A 23743-nucleotide genomic window follows, 5' to 3' on the forward strand; every position below is an offset into this window, starting at 1 on the left:
TTACACTACAATCTGTAAGTGGACAAGGATTTAACTCGCTTGTTCAGTGTTTTGCTTAGTACCAGTTATTAAAATTGCCACACAAAATATCTGCTAAATCTAAACATCTGGAAGGGAAATATATTCCTCTATGTTATCCTGTGTTGATTTATGACTCTGAATATACTGTATATTGTGAATCATTTTAGGCTTACAAATAACTCATCCACTAGGCTGTAAATTTCACTAGACAAAGAAGTACAGGAGAGCAAGCAAGCGAACAGCTGAGAGATGCACTATAATTTTCCTTTTCTTTCCAGTTTCACCTTAGACCACATTTTTTTTTTCCAGTTTCATACTAGATCACAAAATTACACCAGTTCTATTGTTTGTGATGAGCTGAAGACAAACAAAAGTTCAAATTCACCTTATTCTAACAGTAAGGCAAGGAAGAGCAATGGAAAGCTAAATTCTAACTGTAAATGTTTTTCTGCAACATAACATTTTCAAATCAGCTTAAATCCAGAGAAAATTTTTTTATTATGCAATTTGATTTTTACATCAATAAAATCTTAGATATAACAATACAGATGAAGGAACAACAATTTAATTTGTATTGAAATAAATACTAGATATACAAAGCACATACAGTGAAAAAGGGTCACAATAAATTACAAATGGAGACATTATTTTGCTCAATCACCAAAGAAAGCCCTTGACACTTCCAATTTCACACCATCAAATTTATCATTCTTGCTGATTTAAGCAGAACACAAAACAAATATGGATCCCAGGGCTTACTTTCACAGGTACCAGCACAGATAATTTAGTACAGTGATTCAATTTGAGAATCAGTAGGGACCAGTAAATCACTGCATAAAAGAAAGAGTGAATGAGGTCCTTTTTCCTTAGTGTCAGCAGGCTAGGATTATTATGTTTATTAGATTTTCTTGAAAGGAGTTCACATTTTCTCAAATATTCAGGAGCAATATTATGTCCCCTCTGAGCCCTACATTAGCATTTATGCGCTTTGATCTTGAATATAGGGGAATGATGAATTTTTCAATTTATTTTTATAAATTTATACAGTCTGGATAGTATTGGCCTGAAGAGTATGTAACTCCCCAACCTTTATAATATTAGATATTAAAAATGGATTCAAAAGAAGTTACTAAGAAATGCTGACATACTGATTATACAAATTTTTTAGTTCAATATATCCCATTATATAGAGCACCAGAAGTAATGCATTTATATATCAAGCAGTTTTTTATGACTCTCTTTCTAATCCTTGTGACCCTTTTACATTTGTTCCAATACATACACATCACAAATGTGATCTGCCCAAGACTTTGCCCATTTGGTCTCAACTTACAGATACATACGCAAGCAAAAATTCGTATCAAAAGCATTTGTCTTATTTTAAAGTTACAAAAGAAAATAGTCTTTAGTTGGAACTAAACTGTCATGAACCAAGAAAAAAAAAATGGTTAGTTTAAAAGTACTGAGCATATCAAAAAAGTAGCTCTGGAAAACTATGATGGAAAAAGTGAAATGATTCTTGGGCCTTTCCTTCTTCTGGAATGTGAGCTAATTTTTAGATTCCAGCAAAGATACCCATAATAATTTTTCTCTATCATTTTCTAAGAAAAAGAATCTGTTTTAGACTAAAAAAATACTGTACTTTATCTTTTGTCAACATCAACTCAAATTCAGTGCAGGTCAGTTTTCCTATTTGCGCTGCACAACAGGAGACAGACTACTCTACAGTTAATCCCCTCACACAGGCATGTGTTCCTTTCTAAGAACCCTCCCAAATACCACCTCTGAAGATAAACATGTCATAGAGTAATTACTACCAGGAGACCTCCCAAACTTTTAATAGCTCCTTTCTTATCCTTAATATCAGATCCAGTCACAACTTTCCACCCAGAATATTATAACAGGCCTGCTCATTACAACAATCTCTGGAAATAACTTCTGGATTTATAAAACATATATGCCTTTGGTATATTATCTGTTGAGCTACACTATCATATATCCTCTGTAGAATTCTCTTAACTCTAGAGAAATTCCAACAAGATGATAAGTGAAACTATCAATAGTTGTCTCTGCAATTCAAACTGAACTTACAAATCTAGGTACCTTTCTTAATATCCAAAAATTTCAATATGCTTTTGTATTATTGTGAAAAGTCTAAATTTTAAGAGATGGAACTAGTTACACCTTGTACACCTACAAAATGACCATGAACAAATTTTAAGTACCATTTTTCTACATACCTGAAATGAAGGAGAAAGAGCAATTTTATAATTGATGTGTTTAGGTAATTTAGGCACTTATGAAAACAAAAACAAAAACAAAAACGCAGAGAGACCATGATCTGAATAACACCAATAACTGTGGCCTATTCTACTATTAACCTATAAAGCAGATATTAAAAGGGTACTTCTTCCAGCTTTTGAACATTTCAATATTTTAAAAATGTACTCATAGTAAATACGAAATATTTACTGAATATTGAATAATTACGTATTAAAGAGTCATGGAATTCAGGTCCTTAGTTTTATGCTGACTCAGGATTTAGTGGCATTTAACCTTCCAACAACGCCATGTAAAACAGCTGAGGACTTCTTGAGGAAAGAGTGCCACCTACTGCTCATAAACATAACTGTGGTTACTTTCTCCCTTGAGGTTTTCATTACAGAATAAAAATCAGTCTCAAATTGGGTGACAGCATTGAGGCTAGCAGATCAAAAGGGGATTTGGGTAGATGGGTGGATGGGAGCTTCAGCACTGTATTAATTAAAACAGATTCCTTAGCATTAGATAAGGATCTTTACCACAATCCCTCAAAATTAATTTCATTCTTATCTCAAACTAAAAAAAAAACAAAAACTCTCAGTTCTGCTTGTAGCATTATATACACACTTATTTTCCTTTTTCGGATGAATAATATTCATGTCCTAAACTCACAAACCTAAACTGATTTTTGATCCTGATTTTTAGGAGGAAAAGAAGTATTCTGATAGCTTTACAATTCTTAGTTATACAACAGACCATAAATCCTTCACAACTTCTGGTTTAATGTTAAGCATGCCTTGATTTTCCCTGTAAGGGAGGTTCCTAAATAACTAAATTCAATTTTGTTTTAAAAAAAGGTTAGCTTTCTTTCTTGCTTACTTCTTCTAGGAGCATCTACCTTCGTGAATTTTACCCCAAGAAAATTTAAATACAAATTGTTATTTATGAAATTTCTCTTTAGACTGATGTTAAATAGTTAAAATTCATGAGGACTCAAGTATACAAATGGAATATAGAATCTCTGTTAGAAATAAAGTAAATTTTGTTCCACCTGTCCAAGAAGGTTTTAATATCTAAAAGTACTAGAAGAACAGCAGCACTATACCACTTCCTAAAGAATTAGATATTCTGGATGTTAAATCAACTTTTTTTTAAACCTGTAAGTAAAAATAAATTCAGCTATGCACCTATAACTTCTCCTAGTACATTCATTCTATATACTCTATTTCCTTAATTTTTAATTTGATAGATATGCAAGTTATCCTATAATTTCAGATGTCAAATTAGCTAGTTCTATGTATTCATACTGCAAAATTCCTAACTACATATTCATGCTAACTAAACATCTAGTAATGCTCAAATTGTAAGATTTATTTTTTCATGAGTTTAGGAGTATTTTGTTTATAAATCAAGCCTTCCTTTAAAGAACATGAGCATATCAGAAATATAACTCCATTATGTGATAAAAGCATTGATTTTTGAAGCACAGAGGGTTTTAAATTGTAATAGTATTAATGTTAAATTCTTTTTGTTAAACATGAATTATTTCCTTTAGGAAAATCCTTTTGACCAATAGTAATTTTCAACATAAAGAGGAAAAACTAAAAACAGGCATACTTATAGATCATTCAAAGAAATATCATGGTAGAAACAGAGCACACAAAAAGAAAATTAATAAAAGGAAAAACTGGTGAAATGTAAATAAGTTCTGTACCTTAATAGTTAATAGCATTGCTCCAGGGTTAATTTCTTAGTTTTGATAAATGTTGTATAGTTATGGAAGCTGTTAACACAAGGAGAAGCTGAGTAAAGGGTATACAGGAACTCTACTATTTTTTACAACTCTTCTACAAAACTAAGATTATCTCAAGATTTAAAAAAATTGTAAAAGCAAACAAAAACAACTAGTAACTTAAAAGTATGCCTTCAGCTGCCAAAATTTCTTGATACAATTCAAATTTTTAAAAACGTCATTAGAAATCAATAATATTTTGTTTTTGTTTTTGTTTTTGTTTTTGCGGTACGCGGGCCTCTCACTGCTGTGGCCTCTCCCGTTGCGGAGCACAGGCTCCGGACGCGCAGGCTCAGCGGCCATGGCTCACGGGCCCAGCTGCTCTGCGGCATGTGGGATCTTCCCGGACCGAGGCACGAACCCGTGTCCCCTGCATCGGCAGGCGGACTCTCAACCACTGTGGCACCAGGGAAGCCCAATAATATATTGTTTACTTAACCTTATAATTACTTTATTGCTCTAGAAAATTTAGTTTTTAAAACCATCAGATAGTGATACATAGTGATAGTAAGACTGCCCCACCCCTACAATCAACTGTATATTACGAGGCTTCTCTAACTTAGTAGATAAATATTACAGAATTACAAAAATAGCTAGTGACAGTTGAGCTATCAAGTAGGTATCACATTTCTATAGATCAAAAAGTTGAATAAAAAGAAAACTGATGTTACTGATAAGTCACTGAGTATACTGGAAAAATCCAAGTTACATGCACATAGAAGAAAACTGGTCACGAAAAACCATTACATTACTCTGTATTTACATTTTGCAAGGTTTTAAACATTTCCAATCATGCAACAATAAAGATCAGAATGAATTTTAAAAAGGAATCAATGGAAGCTCAACGAACACATTTAACATATTATACAACTCAAATCACAGTTGCATAATACATCCAATCCCCCCAAATGCAGCTGTGCGTCACACCACCAAAATGTGCACTATTTCCCCCACAACTCTTCCCCTGGCTCCATTCCCAGGCAATAACCTTTCCTATAAACCTTTCTATTTAACCTTTTAAGTCAGATTTGATGGGTAAGTATGTATAATCTTCGTTATTATTTCAGAACAGATACAAAGTTTAGTCATGCGCTCAATCTTCAGTTACATTCCTTTCAAAGGCATCTGAATTGCTGCAACTGTCTATGAAAATCAAGCCTAAGAAACCGAGAAAACAGGCAGTCAAGAATCTGATCTAAGTAACTGTATAAACTACAGTAATACTAAAACCTATGTGTCCACATTTCTAAAAGAAGGATTACCTATTTGGGAAATGTTACTCAATGGGTCTGTGAAAGGAAAACTGTCCGACTACTGTATTGCTCTCTGATGTAAAACGCTTAGGTGACCACAAATATTTACCCAATTGGTTAACAAGCTTTCAGTTGGGCCTTTTTAAAAAAAATATTCAAAGCCACAGAAGTAATTATGAAAATAAAATTTTGGAAGGTCATAGTATAAGATACATGTAGAATTCCTATTATAATGGTACATCCAAAATAAATCTGTCCTAACAAAGCAGCACAAAATCAATTTAAAAGCAATCTGAAATTAAATACAGTGGGAAGTGTTTGTGTTAAAATCATCAACTAAAATTACTGAATGGCAAAAGAATACTCTCTCAAAATATACTGAATTTACATGTTAATGTTACTATAATGAACTCATGCCAGATATAAATTCAGGTTACCAATTAGATGAAAACAAATCTTAGAGCTATTTTTACCAGAGAAATAAATGTACTTCATGATAAAGGCACAGCAGCATCTAAAGAACTGATACATTTATCACAAGATTCAAACTTCCCTAACTATTAACAATACATTACAATAAAGTTTCTCAGAAAGTGTTTAAAAGGCTTGATTTAACATGCCAGGAAAATGATCATTTTTCTTTCGAGATGCATTTATGTAAATTATGTAAATTGCATTGAGGTCAGTTTTACACCTGGAATTAACCATCCATAGCAGAAGTACCAGCAGCTAACAATGCTTATTTATATTATATATAACTTAGCTGGATGTTAAACTATGCAACTGTTGGTGCCAGTCTGCTTATAAAGGCAATGCTCTGGAGACAAAGTCTTCTCACAAACAGTGGGCAAGCAGGTTTCATTATTAGATGTTCAACAACAATCCTCAGTTCATTAAACAAGGTCCTGCAACATAAAATAGTTTTCTTTCAGGAACCCCCCAATGAAAAAGCAACGTAATGCAAGAGCAAATGCTAATGAAGGACTTTCCCACAGCCATTAAAGAATTTGAAGAAGTAAAAGAAGTAACCAGGATGCACTGTAGGGAACATACAAAATAAAATTCCCCAAACCAACACCTGTTTCCTTTTTTGGGGAAAAAAATCATTTAACAAAAGCATTTAATAAATGGCTCTCTCTGAGGGCTGAGATTAGGGATGATCTGTATCTTCTTCACAGTTGAGTCACATAATTTTCATATCTGACTTAGGCAAATTCAACTAGTTCTAAAAAAGAGACCAAGAAAGTAAAAATTATATAATATGAGCAATCCCACCTACTATTTCCTTAAAAGAACATACTGCCTCTTAGAGCTTTCCTCATCTGAAAAATGGGGCTATCTATGTACTTATTGAAGTCATAGTGAAGTTTAAATGAGACAACACAGAAGATGCTCAATAAACGTTACCTCCTAACTGGATCATTCCATTGATCAAATAAGCTCTTGTTTGCCTTCAGACTAAATCCCACCTCCTCAACATCCCATGCCTTCTGCAATCTGGTCTCAGTTGAATTTCCTGCTTCATCTCCTACCACTCTCTGCCATGATGCCCATGTTACGCTGCCTGTTTTGAGCCCAGGCACGTTGTGGATCACGACTTTGCCTTAACTGTGCCACTTGCCTACGAAGTACTCTTTATTACATACTGTAATCACACACACATCACACATATTGTACAGGTTAGTAGACACAAAATCATGTATACTGTATTGTAATTTATAAGTGCTTTAAAGAATCATCAAGGATAATTCTGGCTGTTCATAATTTTTATGTGCTGACTCATCCTACATAAAGAGACACGACTTCTACCTTTTTGTATGCTCTGTGTTATTTTTATGGTTAGGAGAAGGCAATAATCTGTTTTTTAAAAGGATGTTAATACACTCTCACACAAAAACAGGAAGGAAATTTGGAAAGATGCACATTTATCTAAAAACCTGACCTTCCTCTTGTATCTCCTATCTTTGTGACAGCCGCATTACTCATGACTCTCCAAGGTTCCCAGGCCAGAAACCTGGAGGTCTTCTTTATCTTATTCTTCTTCCCTAAGCCCCAAGTTCCAACCCTCCTAAACAGATTTCAAATTTACCCCTTTTTTACCATTGAATTAGTTCAGGCTCTGGACTTCTCTAACAGTTTCCAAACTGGTCTTTTTGTCCTTTTGGTGAGCCTGAAATCCATCTTCTGGAATAGTATTTCTAAATCAGACCTTATCGTGTTCTCAACCCCTCCACATTACAAACTTCAAATGCTCTTCCTACCTTAGAATAAAGTCCAAACCCTTCCACATGATCTCCCTTTCTGGGCACAGATCTTCACTACTTCCTCAACTCAAGTGACAACTACTGGCATGCCAAGCGCATTCAGGCACCCACATGCCAGAACTCAGACTTCAAAAGGCTTGGCCTTCTATCACCACCTCCTCTGTGAATTCTCATCTGTCTCCCTCTGCACTGTGTGCCTTCACAGCAGCTTCATCATCATACTGACTTATGTAGCTATCTAATTCACTCAGCTCTAAGTCCATAGAAAGCAGGTATTTCAATCCCACATTAAGCTTGTTATATCATCAACACACAATCACTGTCTTCGGAATAAATGAGGCTAATGAATCAAGTTAGAGGGCATACTGAAAACACTCTAGTTAAACCCCTTCAGGTTACTGATGAGGCACGCCTCATTCTTGTACTCATGGTTCTATTCCTGGCATAAACAACAGCACTTTTAGTGGTGATGAAAATGTCTATCTGTTTGTCCAATGCGGCGGCCATCAGCCATGCATGGCTTCTGAGCGCTTAACAATATGGTTAGTGTTGACTCAGGAAATGAGTTTTAAATTTTATGAATTTTAATTAATTTAAATTTAAATGGTCAAATGTGGCTAGTGGCTGTTCTATTAGCACAGCTCTGCACAATCTACACTAGACATGAACAAAGGATTCATACCACTAACTTGAGAATAAATATCGTGATAAGTGAACATCGTACAAACTGGCTATATAGACTGTCTCATAACCCTTAATAAAAAAAAAGTATAGTGGAGAAAATGTAGTTTTATAGCCTGCTTATCAATATTTATAAGCCCAAATATTTTCCATTACCTTTCCACTGTTTTGATTAAAACGTGTACTAATGAGAGATGTTTATTAGCACATATTTGTGTTATCTTATAGCACTGCCATCCTTTCTTTTCTATTCCACTGAACACTTCTACATTTTTATAGGTGATGATATGATTTAAGGATATGTGGAGAAAACAGGAGTAGAGAAGAAGAGGATATAAAGAAGCAGAGAAAAACAAATCTACTGATGAAAACTGGATGCCAGGGTAGGGAACCAGAATATAATGTCTAAAATGAATACAAGAACCAGAAAGAAAAAGGGAAAAACTCATGGAATCAAGTAAAATTAAAGGTTTATTTTTGACTAGGAACTCATTAAGAACCTATGTCTAAAGAAAATAAGCTCTATTTTAGGAAGTACTGTGAAAAAGACATTGTCTGTGAGAGCATAAAAACCCCTTCAAAGGAGAATCAGAAGCATTAAAAAAAGGAAAATAAACTATTTATTAAGAACCTAATAGAATCTAAGCACTTTTAAAAACACTACTTCATTTCACATCCAGAAGGTTTTTCTCTCTGTCAGTGAAGAAATTAAAATTTAAGTAACTTGCCTGAAGTCATAAACCTGGCAAATGATGGACCAGCATTCAAATTCAGTTTTTACTTTGCTTGTGAAAATATAATAGAGATCATGCTAACACACTCATTGGATTTCTGGCTGAATTCTACTACATGATGAATTTATTTTAAATGTGAAAACAAAAACTATGTTAACATTAGTATCTGAGTAACATATTTAAGAAGCTATTAAAAACAACTATTCAGGGGCTTATCTGGTGGCACAGTGATTAAGAATCTGCCTGCCAGTGCAGGGGACATGGATTTGAGCCCTGGTCCGGGAAGATCCCACATGCCGCAGAGCAACTAAGCCCATGTGCCACAACTACTGAGTATGCGCTCTAGAGCCTGTGAGCCACAACTACTGAGCCTGCATGCCTAGAACCCGTGCTCCGCAAGAGAAGCCACCACGATGAAAAGCCCGCCAAAATAAATAAATAAATATATATTTTTTAAAAAGAAAAAAAAAACAGCTATTCATTTTTGTTTTCTTCTAATTTTTGAGATCAGAAGGCATAATTTATTATAATTAATTTAAGCCTCTGTTCCTCAATATTATGATAATTTACTAAAATATTTCTGCTTCATTTTTCCACTCCAAACAATTCTGCACAAGGCTATCAGAAAACTATTATGATCATGTCAAAACCATCATTCCTATACATCCAAAAAGTAAGTTCCAAACTTCTTACCCTGAAACTCAAGAAGTTTTATGATATGGCTCCAATATACCTTTTAAATCTTTGCTCCAACCACTCACCATTCAGAATTTCTCTAATAGTCAAAAAGGTCTACTCAATGCCCCTTAAACTCTGCTTTTATCTTCTTGCCTCTGAACTTGTTCTGTTTTCCTAACTAAAATGCTTTTCCTTATTCTGTCTATTCAAAGGCTTTAATCCTTCTAGAACAAATTAAAATCTCTATTTTGTGAAACTTTCCTGGACTCTTCTCTCTTCTGGCTCAATGATCTCTCCCCTGTTGTGGACTATAGTACTGATATAGTAGAATAAACATGACAATTCATCATAGGTTGACACGTGAATACCATATCCTAAACTACTGCTTCTTTTCTTCTTATTTGACATGCGTTTTTTGTTTCTTCAACTAGGAAACTGCCTTGAGAGTGGGACTTATGTCCTACACATTTTAAAACTCCTTAAGCTTTAGCACTGTTTTAGAAGTGGTCAAGAAAAGTCTAGTCTTAGTGTCTGAAAAGAAGTACAACCACCTCATCAATCCTAGGTAGTTCTAAGGCCTAGAACTTAAATGCACAAAAACATTGCTTGCTTCTAAATTCTAACATAAAAGTTAAACAACTCTTAAAAGTTACAAATACTGTATTTCACAATACTCAATAAATAAAACCGGTTTAAACTAATCACCAGCTTACCGACAATATGGATTTCTTCGAGAGGAGTATCGAAGAGTAAGGAATCTATAGTATATAAAAGGCTGGAGCAAACTTCCTTGACCACTGAAATAAACAAATACAAGGGCAATAAATACACATCATCAATTCATATGTATACTCTCAAAATTTAAAGACAATTTAATTGGAGAATGTGTGTGTCTTCATCAAATGGTCACAGTAATATCTATCATATCTAAATCCAATTTATTCATATATTCATGTAGGTATTACTTTTTAAAAATTTTTAAAAGCTTTTAAATAAACCAGCAAATATTAAATAAATGCTTCAACAATTACCACTAATAACTGATAATAAAGTTTTAAAATGAAAAGTAATTTATTTTATATAAGAAAACTAATAAAACCACACAGCGTCACTAGTAAATTTACATAGCCTACACTATTTATTTTTCTTGGTTTATAAAACAATAACAATACCTCAAGAGTCATATATATGTTTATGAAATTCTAAGTCTGGAATACTTTCCTAGGAAAAACTATCTTAAGATATTCACTAAAATAACTACAGATAAAATGCAGCAACAAACTAACATGGATAGTTAGGTAACAGGGCTAAGTAAATCATACGTTTGACGGACCTGGTATGCAACTACTTAAAATCTTGACTATGAAAACTACACAGTAACTCTGAAGAAAGCAGAACATAAAGCTATACATATTACTACAACTATATTTTAAAACTTTTTTGGGGGAATAAATGCATTAAGATGCTAAATATGGTTTGTTTTTTAGGTTAACTTTTTTTAGTCCCACCCCTCACCCCCCACCCCCATTTTTTTTTGGCTGCACCATGCAGCTTGCGGGATCTTAATTCCCCAACCAGGGATCAAACCCGGGCCCCTGCAGTGGAAGCGTGGAGTCCCAACCACTGGACCGCCAGGGAATTCCCTTTTTCGGCCTTTTTTTTCCCTAAACTGTGTGATATTACTGTCATAATAAAAATTTACACGATTACAAACTTATAACTAAATGTAATATCCACCCTCCCCAATAAATCATATAAAACTTTTACTCTTTAAATTGAGAAATTCACATATTACAGAAAACCTAAGTAGAAAAGAATATTCAATGAAAAACAAATTTTCCATCAGCCAAGTTAGTTCCTTCCTCAAAGTCATAGCAGTCTCTAATACATCCTTCCAGAAATTTACATAAACAAGTGTATATAATGACAAACACACAGTGCTCATTTTGTAATGCACTGAATCCATTTAACTCTAGGAGGGAAGGGGTATTATCATTCTGATTTTAAAGATGAAGAAACTGAGGCAGAAAGAAATACACATGTCTTTAAACACACACACCCCAAAATATAAATGGGGAATACCCTACACAGTTCTCAACCACTTTTAAACTTATTATATCTTGGAGATAATCCCCTATCACAACACATAAATTACCTCATTCTTTTCACAGCTTCAAATATTCCATCTTATGCATGCACTATTATGTAACAAGCGCTCTACTAATGAATAAAACTACAACGATCATCCTTTTACTTGTCTTTGCACGTGTGTGTATATGTAAGATAAACTCATACACTACATGTATAAGAAAACTCATAGAATGTTCACTTTTAAATACAGAGCTTTATGCATTACTGCTACAAGTTTAACTTAATAAAGCCTTCTAATATCAGACTGTGCTTCTACCATGAAGCGTAGCATTTAAGGAATAATGACTTAAAATTGTTTTTAATTTTACAGTTTGTGTTGTGGTCAAGTGACACTTGAAACATGAATAGTTTTTCTTATTAGGGATTGAATAAAACTTTATTACTTAATTTTAATTTTTTAAAATAACAAAGTGATTCCCCTATTTAAATATTTTTGGTAAATTCTCATTTCCTTTACAATCTTAAAAATTAAAATCAACTTGTACATAATAAGTGTTTAAATAAAAGATTAAGTAGCACAATTGACTTAATATTCCAATATAGTCAAAACTTGGTGCTCCAACAAAAAATTCACTACAGTTCCAAAAATGAGGCTTTTTTTTGGGGCGTGGGGGCTGTGTTGGGTCTTCACTGCTGTGCACGGGCTTTCTCTAGTTGCGGTGAGAGAGGGCTACTCTTGGTTGTGGTGCGTGGGCTTTTAAGTTGTGGCTCACGGGCTCTAGAGTGCAGGCTCAGTAGCTGTGGCGCACCAGCTTAGTTGCTCCGTGGCACGTGGGATCTTCCCACACCAGGGATCGAACCCGTGTCCCCTGCATTGGCAGGCAGAGTCTTAACCACTGAGCCACCAGTGAAGTCCCAAAAATGAGATTTTTGTTTAAGTGTGCCTGGCATCTCAGCATTTCATTATAATTCTCTTAAGCTTACCTAAAAGGAGAACAAATTATTTTATTAACCAGAATCTGGAGGTTTCAGATATAGTCACCAATTACCTCCACATAAAGAGTTAGTTTTGGTAGCTACATTTTAACTTTCACCCAAGTACATGAAACAAATTACAGAACCTCGTGTGACTCAAGACCCCATGACCCAAGAAACAGAAAAATGAGCAAGAGGGCAAAAGGTTCCTTTTACCAATTAAAATGTTTAAGTGTATGATCAGTTTAAGTGTATGACCAAATCACAGAACCTCATGTGACTCAAGACCAGATGACCGAAGAAACAGAAAAATGAGGAAGAAAGTAAGAGGGCAAAAGGTTCCTTTTACCAATTAAAATGTTTAGGTGTATGATCAGGATCACAAAAAAGAGATGAACTAACGTCTAGGGTGAAAATTTCAGAGTGGAATAATCGACAAATACAGTTACATCAAATTCTATACCCAACATTCATGGTATGTTACAACTAGAAGGAGTTTTGGCAATTACTTATTTCAACTACTACTAATTTTTTAAGTGTAGAAAATCAAGGCTCAAAAGGCTAAGTTAGTGGTCAAATTAACCAGAATCCAGCTCCCAAACACCCAATAAGAAGTCTTCCCATTGTATCATTCATTCCAGGACCCTATTTAGATTATATTATCTAGTTTGGACCCCCACAACTTAAGCAACATGTGGTGATCCTGGAGTTTTCAGAGGAAGGTATTACTTATAAGAATGGCACAGATGCATTTATGAGGAAATCTAGAAAACTCTATTACCAGCTTAAAGAAAGACTGCTAAAGAAAGGAATAACTGTCAGGTATATAAAAACCTTACTAGTTAACCAAGGCAATGAACATTAAAATGAAATATTTCATAGACAAAAACAAGTTTGTTACAAATTAATGAAATTATGGAAAACAGGTAATACAGACCTATTAGAGGACAATTTGGTATGGTCTATTAAATATAAAATGCACCTAGCTTAGACTCAGCAAAAGTACAGACTCGCACAAAAGTATAAGCAGACAGGTAAAAAAAATGTTTACTGCATCAACATGTGGAAAAGTAAAAATTTGGAAACAAATGGCCATCAACAGGGGAATGGGTAATAAAATATAGCATAATAATATGATGGAACACTATACAGCCATTAAATGAAACAAACCAGAAATATGAATGTCATATAAATAGGTCACGAAAACATACTGTATGAACGAAAAAAGCAAGATGCAGACAATTGATGCCTTTGATGTAAAATAAAAACTAAACAAAGGGACTTCCCAGGTGGCACAGTGCTTAAGAATCCACCTGCCAATGCAGGGGACATGGGTATGAGCCCTGGTCCAGGAAGATCCCACATGCCACGGAGCAACTAAGCCTCTGTGCCACAACTACTGAGCCCACGTGCTGCAACTACTGAAGCCTGCACACCTAGAGCCCATGCTCTGCAACAAAAGAAGCCACCGTAATGAGAAGCCAGCACACCGCAACAGAGTGGTCCCCACTCATCTCAACTAGAGAAAGCCCACGCGCAGCAACAAAGACCCAATACAGCCACAAATAAAATAAATTTATTTTAAAAACCCCAAAAAACTAAACAAAGCCCCGCACGCATAAAATAATAATATATATTTTCTCTCCATCTGTGTAAGTACTTTAAAAGAACTACAGACATGTACCCATATCAAACTCCTTAGCTCTGGGAAGGAAAGGACAGAATCTAACTAGGATTCACAGTCAAATGGTATTTTAGCTTTTATTTGTAATGTCCTATTACTTGAGAAACTGAAAATTGAAAAAGCAATAATCTGGGCAGAAATGTGGTTTTAAAACTTAAATGTAAGAATACAGATAGAGAGGTCAATACTATCCTAATGTTCTATTTTTAAAAGGAAGGCTTTCTTTATTCATGCATTCCTTCTATAATTAACATACAAACAAACTACGGAGGTGGCAGTGAGCAACTAATAATACCAGACCTTTATTTTTCAGATTTTTCTCTAGTATGGGAAAAATCATCTCAATAATGTTAGAATGGACTAAACTAGCCTTCCTAAGATTCTTTCAAAAGTAGTTATTCTGAAATTAATTTTCAAAATGTTAAATGATAAATCACAAGGAATAATAAAGAAGACAAATGCCTAGGTTTATCACAGTAAACTCAGGAGTTTACTATACTCTCAGGTTCTCTACTATCATGTGAAAAGATGATTGCTAAGATCCATCTAAGCTCTGAATCTCAGTACGTACTTCAATAGATGTAAGCAAGATAAAATTTGAGTTGATGTTTATTATGTTCACTTAGACACCAGCCTCCTAAAATAAATATATTTTTATTCTTACCTAAAAAGCATAAAAACTGTAGCAGGCATCAAGAATATTTCATTACAAGCAATGAATTTCAGAATATTCTGTTGATTAGCGCTTAATTTATCCAAAAGAGATCTCAGCAGAGGTAAACTATTTGAACCCTTTGCCTAAAACATAAGAAAACAAACATTAGAAATAACAAAAGCATTTTCGATCACTCAATTATTTTCTTTCTTTAGATAAATTGCATATCCAATACACAATACAACCAAAAGACAATTATTTGAAAATGATGATATAAAAATTTACAAATTATTTAGGGACAAAAGTTAACATATGTTCCTGCTTTATTGTATTTTCTACATTTGTAGAGTTAAATAGAGAAACAAGTTCAATAAAAGTCCTTTTCATTCATAGACACTTTATCTTCCTTAAGAAAGATTAGATTATTTTAAGAAAAGTGGTGGTTATTTCTCTCCAACCATAACAAAACCTGGCTACCCAGAAATACAGTTAAAGTATCTGTGACTCCTTAGTTGATTAAAGGTAGAAATTACAGAGTCCAATTACTGTTGTGATCCAAGAACTTAAATACAACCCCTTATCTACAAAATGTACTATTTTATTGAAACTTAAATAGTAAAATATACCAAAGCTTTCAAATCACGAATTTAGAGCAAGCTTGTACAGAATATAGGACCTTTTTGTGACAAATGCCCAAATGTCTTAAAACTCAAATTTGTATCAACTATCTGTAAATCCAGGAGTCAAAAACAGAAAACAAAGCCAGCACAATTTTACTTACATCAAGGACCTTTTTCGTGTATGTGGCAGCATGAAGTAAAGAAAATAACAAGACTGGGAAAATACTCACTGAAGAAAATAATTAAGGAAAACATTAAAAATTCATCAAGCACTTTGCAACACAGGCTATGTATTATGTTCAAATATACAGATCTAAAATGGCATCTGCTAAAATGAGTTCGGTGATGGCTTTTGGTCTACTGATACACCTTATAAAATGAAGGTTTTTTAAATCTGTAAATAAGAAAGTCAACTTTCATTTTTTAAACCTCATAGCTCTTTTTATGAATAGTGAAAAAAGCTTTTTCATCTATTCCTATTGAATAAAATATTGCGAACATTGGCTAAATCAAGTTGAAATCTAGGCCAACTCAAAGCGTTAAGTAATATAGCTTTTAACCCTACAATGGTCATCCTGGACAGAATAACTTAGCCTTCAAATACCAAAATAGTCTTTTGTACTGCTTTCATCAACTCAGTTGCTTAGGAAAGAGTATAGAGTAAATGGTTTAAAGAGTAGTTCTCAAATTTTCCTCAACTAAAGATCCTTAATTCTTTCTTTCCTACAAGGGCCCCATTATTTTGAGATACTGTTCCAATCAAGCTTTTACAGTTAATGTGTTCTCATTCTGTACAAATAAAAAAGACAGTGTATATTTGGTTTTGCATATAGTCAATTGAGAGTCTCATCAGTTTAATTACAGACGTGAGCAAAGAATCCTTATATTTGAGTTTCACTGTTTGGCTTTATGTCATAGATAAAATATACAATTTTCATTCAGCTTTTTGAAAAATGGAAATTGCTCAAAAGACTTTACACCAATTTCTGCTAGGTTGATAACAAAAAAACCCCACTTGCCCAAGTTATTTCCATGAAATGATATAGACAGTTAATTATGAAGGGCAAAAATACTTGCCCTAAAATTAGTAGCAATTTCTAAGAAATAAACCATTATATTTTTCTACACCAAATGAAAGCTTGGTGTGAGGGAAATGACCACTACAGCATAACCTGAGTATAAAATTCATTATAACCATAACTCATCATTTAAGACCCAAAGGTTCCTAAGTTCCAGGTAGCTAGTAAAACACTGACCTATAGCCAAATATTATAAGAATCCTAACTCTCTAATATAAATGTTCTCCGATTAATATCCTCACTAATTCTTCTGTGCCACTCATAAAATTTAAGTAAAATGCCAATTTCCTGAGATCATACACACACACACACACACACACACACACACACACACACACACACACACACACAGTTTTACACTTTTAACAGAATCCTTAATTCAGAGTCAAGATATCTGGGTTTCACTCCTGGCTCTGACACTAACTTCATTTCCCTAGGCCAAGCTCCATCTTCTGTCATATGAATTTGCAGTGATCAAACCTAGGGATTTCTAATGAGTCTTACATCTCTAACATTCTACAGTTCACAAATCCTTGATAAGAGATTCATAACCTTAGCATTCACTGTTACGTTTAAACTATTTAGAAAACACATGGGGTGAAGAGTGTACAATAGAAAAAGGACAATACAACACCTTTCTAAGAGCAAAGATCAGAACATGACTTTGGGATCACCTTTATTAACATAATACCCAACTACTTTAGCAATCAGATTAGTATTTCTTGCCAATTAATAGTTTATGCTATTCCCATTGCATACTCCCCCCCCATAAGAATTTAAAGAACATTAAATCCTAACTCTAACATTCCCTAGAGATGGCCTAGCAAATAATTAATTGGATAGAAAAGGCAAAGAGGTTGTCTTCACTGTCATGAATCATTTGGCACCGTCTCAGGATTCACTCAATAAAACTGTCCCAGAGGTCAGTACTGATGTATTCAATTTGCTCTACATTAATTATCTAGAAAACAGCTTCTATCATTTGTTTTTCTTTTCAAAGAAATTTTAAGCTAGTAAGGGCAGAAATATGAACCTCTATATAATTTCCCATTATATTTCAGAAAAGCAAGAATTTTAATATTGGTGATTATAAAGGACCTCAATGAATGTGGCTGACAAAAGCAGGTCAACCCGATGATATGCCAAACAAATGTGCTTATCATTTACAGTTGTAGTACAACAATTACCTAGTGAGTTTTACCTACATTACTACTCACTTGCCAATGTGATGCCAGGCAAGTTACTTTAAACTCTTTGAGCCTCAGTAGCCTTATCAATAGTATAATGCTCACCATTTTTTTCAGTGTTGCAAGGATCAAGTATGTCAAGTCTGTATATACTGGCAAAATAGGTGCTCAAAAAAATGTCAATTTCCTCCTATTCTCTTTTCCTTAAAACTTATAAACAATCTATTTAAAATTTGATACTTCATAAACATAGAAAATATTATCTTAAATAGGCAGTATTTACTGTTAGAGATATATTTTATTGTGCTTTCCATTATGTACAGTTGTATCATAAATATTCAAGAACACTTAAGAACAGTACTTCTGAAAGTACAGAATACTTCCCTGAGGGATGATTCATGAGGGGGGAGGGGTGGGGGGTGGACAACCGATTGGCTCCAGAGAGTATCCATGTGTCCTTATATTCTACTCTATCCATAGCAAATACTAATTTCTATTTATTTTACTGATTAATTATCCCATTCTCAGCTTAAGTAAGTTATTTCTGGATTAATTTCCATTTGTTTCTAGCTCACTGGGAGTTGAAAGAAAGAGCTGAGGATTCCTCTTTTCTTAAGGCAAGGCATCTGGGCATTTTCCCAAAGAATGAGTGAATTAAACGAAGGAAACATATATTAAAATAAGTACTCCATAGGCTTGTGCTTTGAATCTGAATTTTAAAATATCCATTGCTAATAAAGAAGCTTACAAGAGGCAAGATCAAGGAGACAAAGTTTAAAATTCCCAATCAGCTCTTCAAAATTTGGACTTGACATTTCAGAGTCAGAAATTCTTACACTTAATGTATCTTCATTCAAATGAAGCGCCAACAAACCAACCAACCCAGGCTTCAAGGACCACCCTCACTGCTGAATCCTTCCTGTAGCAAAAAAATAAGAAGAGATCTCCTATACACTCAGTAGGCAATTTCACTGTCAAAAAGGTACAAAAGGATACTTGTAACAGGGTAGGAATTGACAAAGATGAGTGAATACAACAGGTAGTGGCAGCTGTCCTCTAACAAAGCCTGGGCCAGGAATGCTCTGCTTAACTGGAAGTGTGGTAATCTTTGGTGCAGCCTCAGAGCACTAGTCAGAGCATTTGCCAGCAAAGCACGTTGGTAAAAGCTTGCTGCTTCATGCAACCTGCAAATTACCAGGGGAGAGGTTACCAGGAGACATAAACAACTACCCTGTCTTTTCCTCCTTTGTGAATTGCATCATAATTGCACAATACCTAAATCTATTACTTGTCAATAGAAAAAAAAAATTGCTTGACCCTACTATATCTTTTTAGAAGCATCACTTTATATATATATATATATATATATATATATATATATATATATATCCAACTGAATTTTTATTTATTTATTTCTATTGAAGCATAGTTGATGTACAATACCCAACTGAATTTTATAAAGCAGTCATTCTTCCTTTTAACAATCAAAAATGCAAAAAAATACACGAACTTATCTCATCCCCACATCCATTTTCTCTCAATTTTCAATGTGATGTTACTTTTCACAAAGCACATGATATAAAATATACCTCCAGTTGGTATTACTAGAATACTAGTGCCTTAAGGATGAGACCTGTGTTTTATTTGTCCTTGAACCCCTTGCAGTTTAACAAGTGTGACGCCTAAAAGGTATTCCAGAAAAAGTGAACAAGTGAATACCAAAGGCAGAAACATGTATAATACATACCCAAGAAGAGGCAGAACAAACAAAGCAGAGCAGTAAACTGTGAACAAGCGAGAAAGCCACATTGCCGTGTCCAGTTTATTGGCCATCAAGAATTGCTGAATGTAAAAAGAAAAATACTGTTGTAAATTAAGCTTGCAAATTATGTTTTTAAGGATGAATATTATGTAGTTTTATTCCTATTCAAAATGTCTCAGGGCTTCCCTGGTGGCGCAGTGGTTGAGAGTCCACTTTGCCGATGCAGGGGATACGGGTTCGTGCCCCGGCCCGGGAAGATCCCACATGCCGCGGAGAGGCTGGGCCCGTGAGCCATGGCCGCTGAGCCTGCGCATCCGGAGCCTGCGCTCCGCAACGGGAGAAGCCACAACAGTGAGAGGCCCGCGTACCGCAAAAAAAAAAAAAGTCTCAATGCCCCTGTAGCAATTGATTTTTTAAGATCATTAAGTGTAAACTCTTAGGACAACTGTTTCATGTATATGCTCAGTAACAATGCCAAACTCCCTACAGTTTTTTTTTTTTTTAAAAACAAGTTTGTTTGTTTGCGGTGGCTTCTTTGCTGCGAAGCATGGGCTCTAGGCATGCGGGCTTCAGTAGTTGTGGCACTCGGGCTCAGGAGTTGTGGCTCGCGGGCTCTAGAGCGCAGGTTCAGTAGTTGTGGTGCACCAGCTTATTTGCTCCGCAGCATGTGGGATTTTCCCGGACCAGGGCTCGAACCTGTGTCCCCTGCACTGGCAGGCAGATTCTGAACCACTGCCACCAGGGAAGTCCCCTCCTTATAGTTTTGATATGGAAAGCATAGGAAGTACTTAAATAGAAAGAAACCAGTTGACATTAAAAAAAAAAAGACTAATTACGCAAGAAAAATTTAACTACAATTGTCTATTCCTTCAACACTTGTAATACTGGCTTCACCTACTTTAAAAGAACATTAAATAAGAACTAATTGCTCTCAAGAGAACCATAATGCCTATTCTTAGAAAAAAATCTCAAATTCAAACAGGGAAGTCTCAGGTCTGAGTAAAAAGGCATCACACAAAGCCAGTTTGGACTAAATCAACCTTACAAAGAAGAAATGTAAAACCGTGGTTAATAGTCACTTAGCCTCTGGATGATTTGCCAACGTACACACAAAGGCCTGGCATACTGTAGGGGCTCAAAATATGGCTTTCAGGTATTAATGGCACCTGACATTGTCCCATTATTCACACCTCCGATTTTATGACTTTCTTCATCCTCTTGAAGCTCCCTGACAAGCCTTAGCCTGATTTCTGCGGCCCTGGATTAAACTTCTATACATCACTTTCTTCTCCATTTTTTCCTCATTCTATCTTTTCTTTTGCTTCATTTTGCCAACAGATGTCTCCATCATCATGAATGCAAAACTTAAAATTGGTTTTCTCATTCAAACTGTATTGTGTCAAATTCTAAAGTGGCTTTTACATTTTTTGATAGAACCTACACAAACAATTTTTACATCAAGACCCAATACAGACATATGTGAGTATATAAAATAAACAATCTCACAAAAACAATATTTATCTTTACTATGTATGATAAATTTTGGTATTTTGTATTCTATTTAATGTTTTATAAACAGTGTTTCCATGAAAAGGATTTCAAATCTCACTAATAGGTCTTAACCAGGAGTCTAAAACACTGCTCAAAGCAATCTGACTTATTTATCATTTGAAAGAAGATATAAAAAAAGCTTTGGGGAAAAATGCAAGTATCTTTTAAAATTCAAGGATGCTTTTTATTTAACTTTATTGCATTCTTTCTAACAGTATGCAGGTAATTTCAGGTATATGCCTCTACTTTATTCTACCCAATCCTACTACTGTTACTCTTCTAAATTTAAATGATCACCAGTAGTCAATGCTTATAGTGCTCAATTTCTCTACAAATATTCAGATTCTACATGATAGTTTGAAATTTAATTTTAGAACATTTTCTTTAAAACCTATTTGTTTACAGTGTTCATTTGGTGATAAATCACTGAACTGTGCATTTCATCTTGTACACTTTTATGCATGTGCATTTTACTACACAATTAAAAAAGAGTTTAAAAAAGTGTTTTGGTTTACATTTTAAGAGTGAATTGACTGACCATGTTACAAATAATTCAGGCAAAAAATATAATGTATCTTTGGGTGAAAAAACTATTGAGGTCAAAAATTATTCACACAATCTTAAAGTATCATGACATAGAACACTTTTATTTACAAAGGGAAACAAGTTATCTTTACAATAGAGACTCTGGTGGACACCACCTTAACCAAACGATCAAACTTATCTCCAATGATGAGATATATCAACATAAAATGTTTCCTGATATATATATAATGCCCTGAGAAGAACGGAATATCACTTATTTAATAATCCTACCAAAATGTGTAACCTGAATCCAGTCATCTGTGTGTGTGGGGGGGGCAGGAATCAGACAACTCCAATTTGAGAAGCGTTCTGCAAAACAACAGGTCTCAACTCTCGAAAGACAAAAATGGGAGGGGGAGGACAAGGGAACTGTTCCAGACTAAAAGGGACCAAAGGCCAGGAAACGCAATGCACACTTTCTGAATGAGTCTGGATAAGGAGGAAGCAGCTTTAAAGGACAATTGAGGAAATCTGAATATAAATTGTGTATTTGGTTGATAACACGTATCAACGTTAAATTTCCCAAATTTAACTGCAAAAATTGCTGTGATAACTGCACTGTGGTCACGTAGAAGAATACTGAAGCACTTATGGGTTAATGATCATGATGTAAGCAACTCTCAAATGGTTCAGCAAAATTAAGGGAAGAAAAAAAGAAAAAGTGAGCATATAAAGAGACGTTGCAAATGTTTGAAAAGAAAAACGTCACTCGGCTCAGTTCACATACTTAGTGTTTAAAATTAGAGGACAATTATGCTTCTGGTACAAGAAACTAGTAAGCAGCAGACCTGCATCTTAAAAATAAAAAAGTTACAAAAGCATAATAACATTTCTCTTCATAAAACGACGAAAGGAAAAGAAAACGACCGCTCCCCTTTCTGCTTAAAAACGGGCAGAACGGTTCTGGGCCAACACGCGTGTGCGGAACAAGGCGTGTATCACGCCTCGATCTCAGGTGGCATCTTCAACCCTAGGACACAGGACAGGGACCGAGGGGTGGGAAGAAGCAAGAAGGCCTAATCTCCGCGGCATACAGGTGGGCATGCAGATAAGGGCCACCTGCTCCAGGCCGCCCCGGTGTCACTTCAGAAACAGAAACCTGTAGCTCCCTCTAACGTCTTCGCTCACGATCGGCCCTCTCCCCACCCCCACCCGCACCAGTAATCCCAGTCCTGAAAGCAAGGAGCCTCTGCAACGCCTCGGACCCGACTTCCAACACTTCCGGCTCCTTCCTAACTTGCAGATCAAGCCACACGGCCCTGCCTGCTCACTTACCACTGCACCCGCCCCCTGGGGGCCGTTCGGGGCCGTATCCGCCATGGGGGTCTCACACACGCGTCTGGGACGCTGCAATCGGAAAGGGAAAAGAGCGATGGAAGGTCAGCACCGGGGCCGCGACTCCAGGAACTGGCTTTCCTGCTCCCGGAGGGAGCTTCCGAGCCTCCACAGAGCAGACGACTCGCCGCTTCAGTGCAGCGGACTCTCCCGCGGGTACCCGCAGCGGCCGGGAAATACCTGTCCGGCACCGCCAAGAGCAAACCTGGGTTTCTAGAAAGAGCGGAGCGAAGGCTGAACTTCGGAACAAGGCCCAACGAGGCCGAGCTAAGGCCGCCGGCTCCAGGTTATTGCCGAACCCGGAAGTGCTCCCTTCACTTCCGTAGGGAAGAGGCGGTGACGCAGAGGGGAAACCCGTAGCGGTGCCCTGAGGCATGATGGGAAGTGTCGTTTTTCTGGCTTCGGCTTCCCGTGTCGTGCACGCCAGTTGCTCTGTAAGCTAAGAAGCGGGGCTGGCCAAGCAGCTTTTGTCTCATCGTCACAGCTCAAAGATTGTCCTCCTTGCCCAATGGCAAACCACGAAGGCTCTCTACT

The 23743-nt window shown here is 35.6% G+C and overlaps 1 protein-coding gene across 2 annotated transcripts; it reads right to left on the reverse strand.

Annotated features, from left to right (window-relative positions):
* Positions 1-500: 500 nt before the first annotated feature.
* Positions 501-23516, reverse strand: TMEM33 (transmembrane protein 33). 2 transcript variants are annotated; one of them, XM_059065847.2, is made up of 8 exons: positions 23390-23516; positions 23150-23221; positions 19724-19818; positions 18973-19160; positions 15872-15939; positions 15100-15233; positions 10399-10482; positions 501-6233 (listed from the first exon to the last, which is right to left on the reverse strand). In XM_059065847.2, exons 2-8 carry the CDS (start codon positions 23192-23194, stop codon positions 6104-6106), a joined length of 744 nt encoding a protein of 247 aa, XP_058921830.1. In that variant the 5' UTR covers positions 23195-23221; positions 23390-23516; the 3' UTR covers positions 501-6103. The 2 variants fall into 2 exon arrangements, with proteins under 2 accessions (XP_058921830.1, XP_066892260.1); XM_067036159.1 differs by having other exon boundaries at positions 23415-23510.
* Positions 23517-23743: the final 227 nt, after the last annotated feature.

Source organism: Kogia breviceps, chromosome 6 (assembly GCF_026419965.1).
Source record: "Kogia breviceps isolate mKogBre1 chromosome 6, mKogBre1 haplotype 1, whole genome shotgun sequence".
NCBI lineage: Eukaryota > Metazoa > Chordata > Mammalia > Artiodactyla > Physeteridae > Kogia > Kogia breviceps.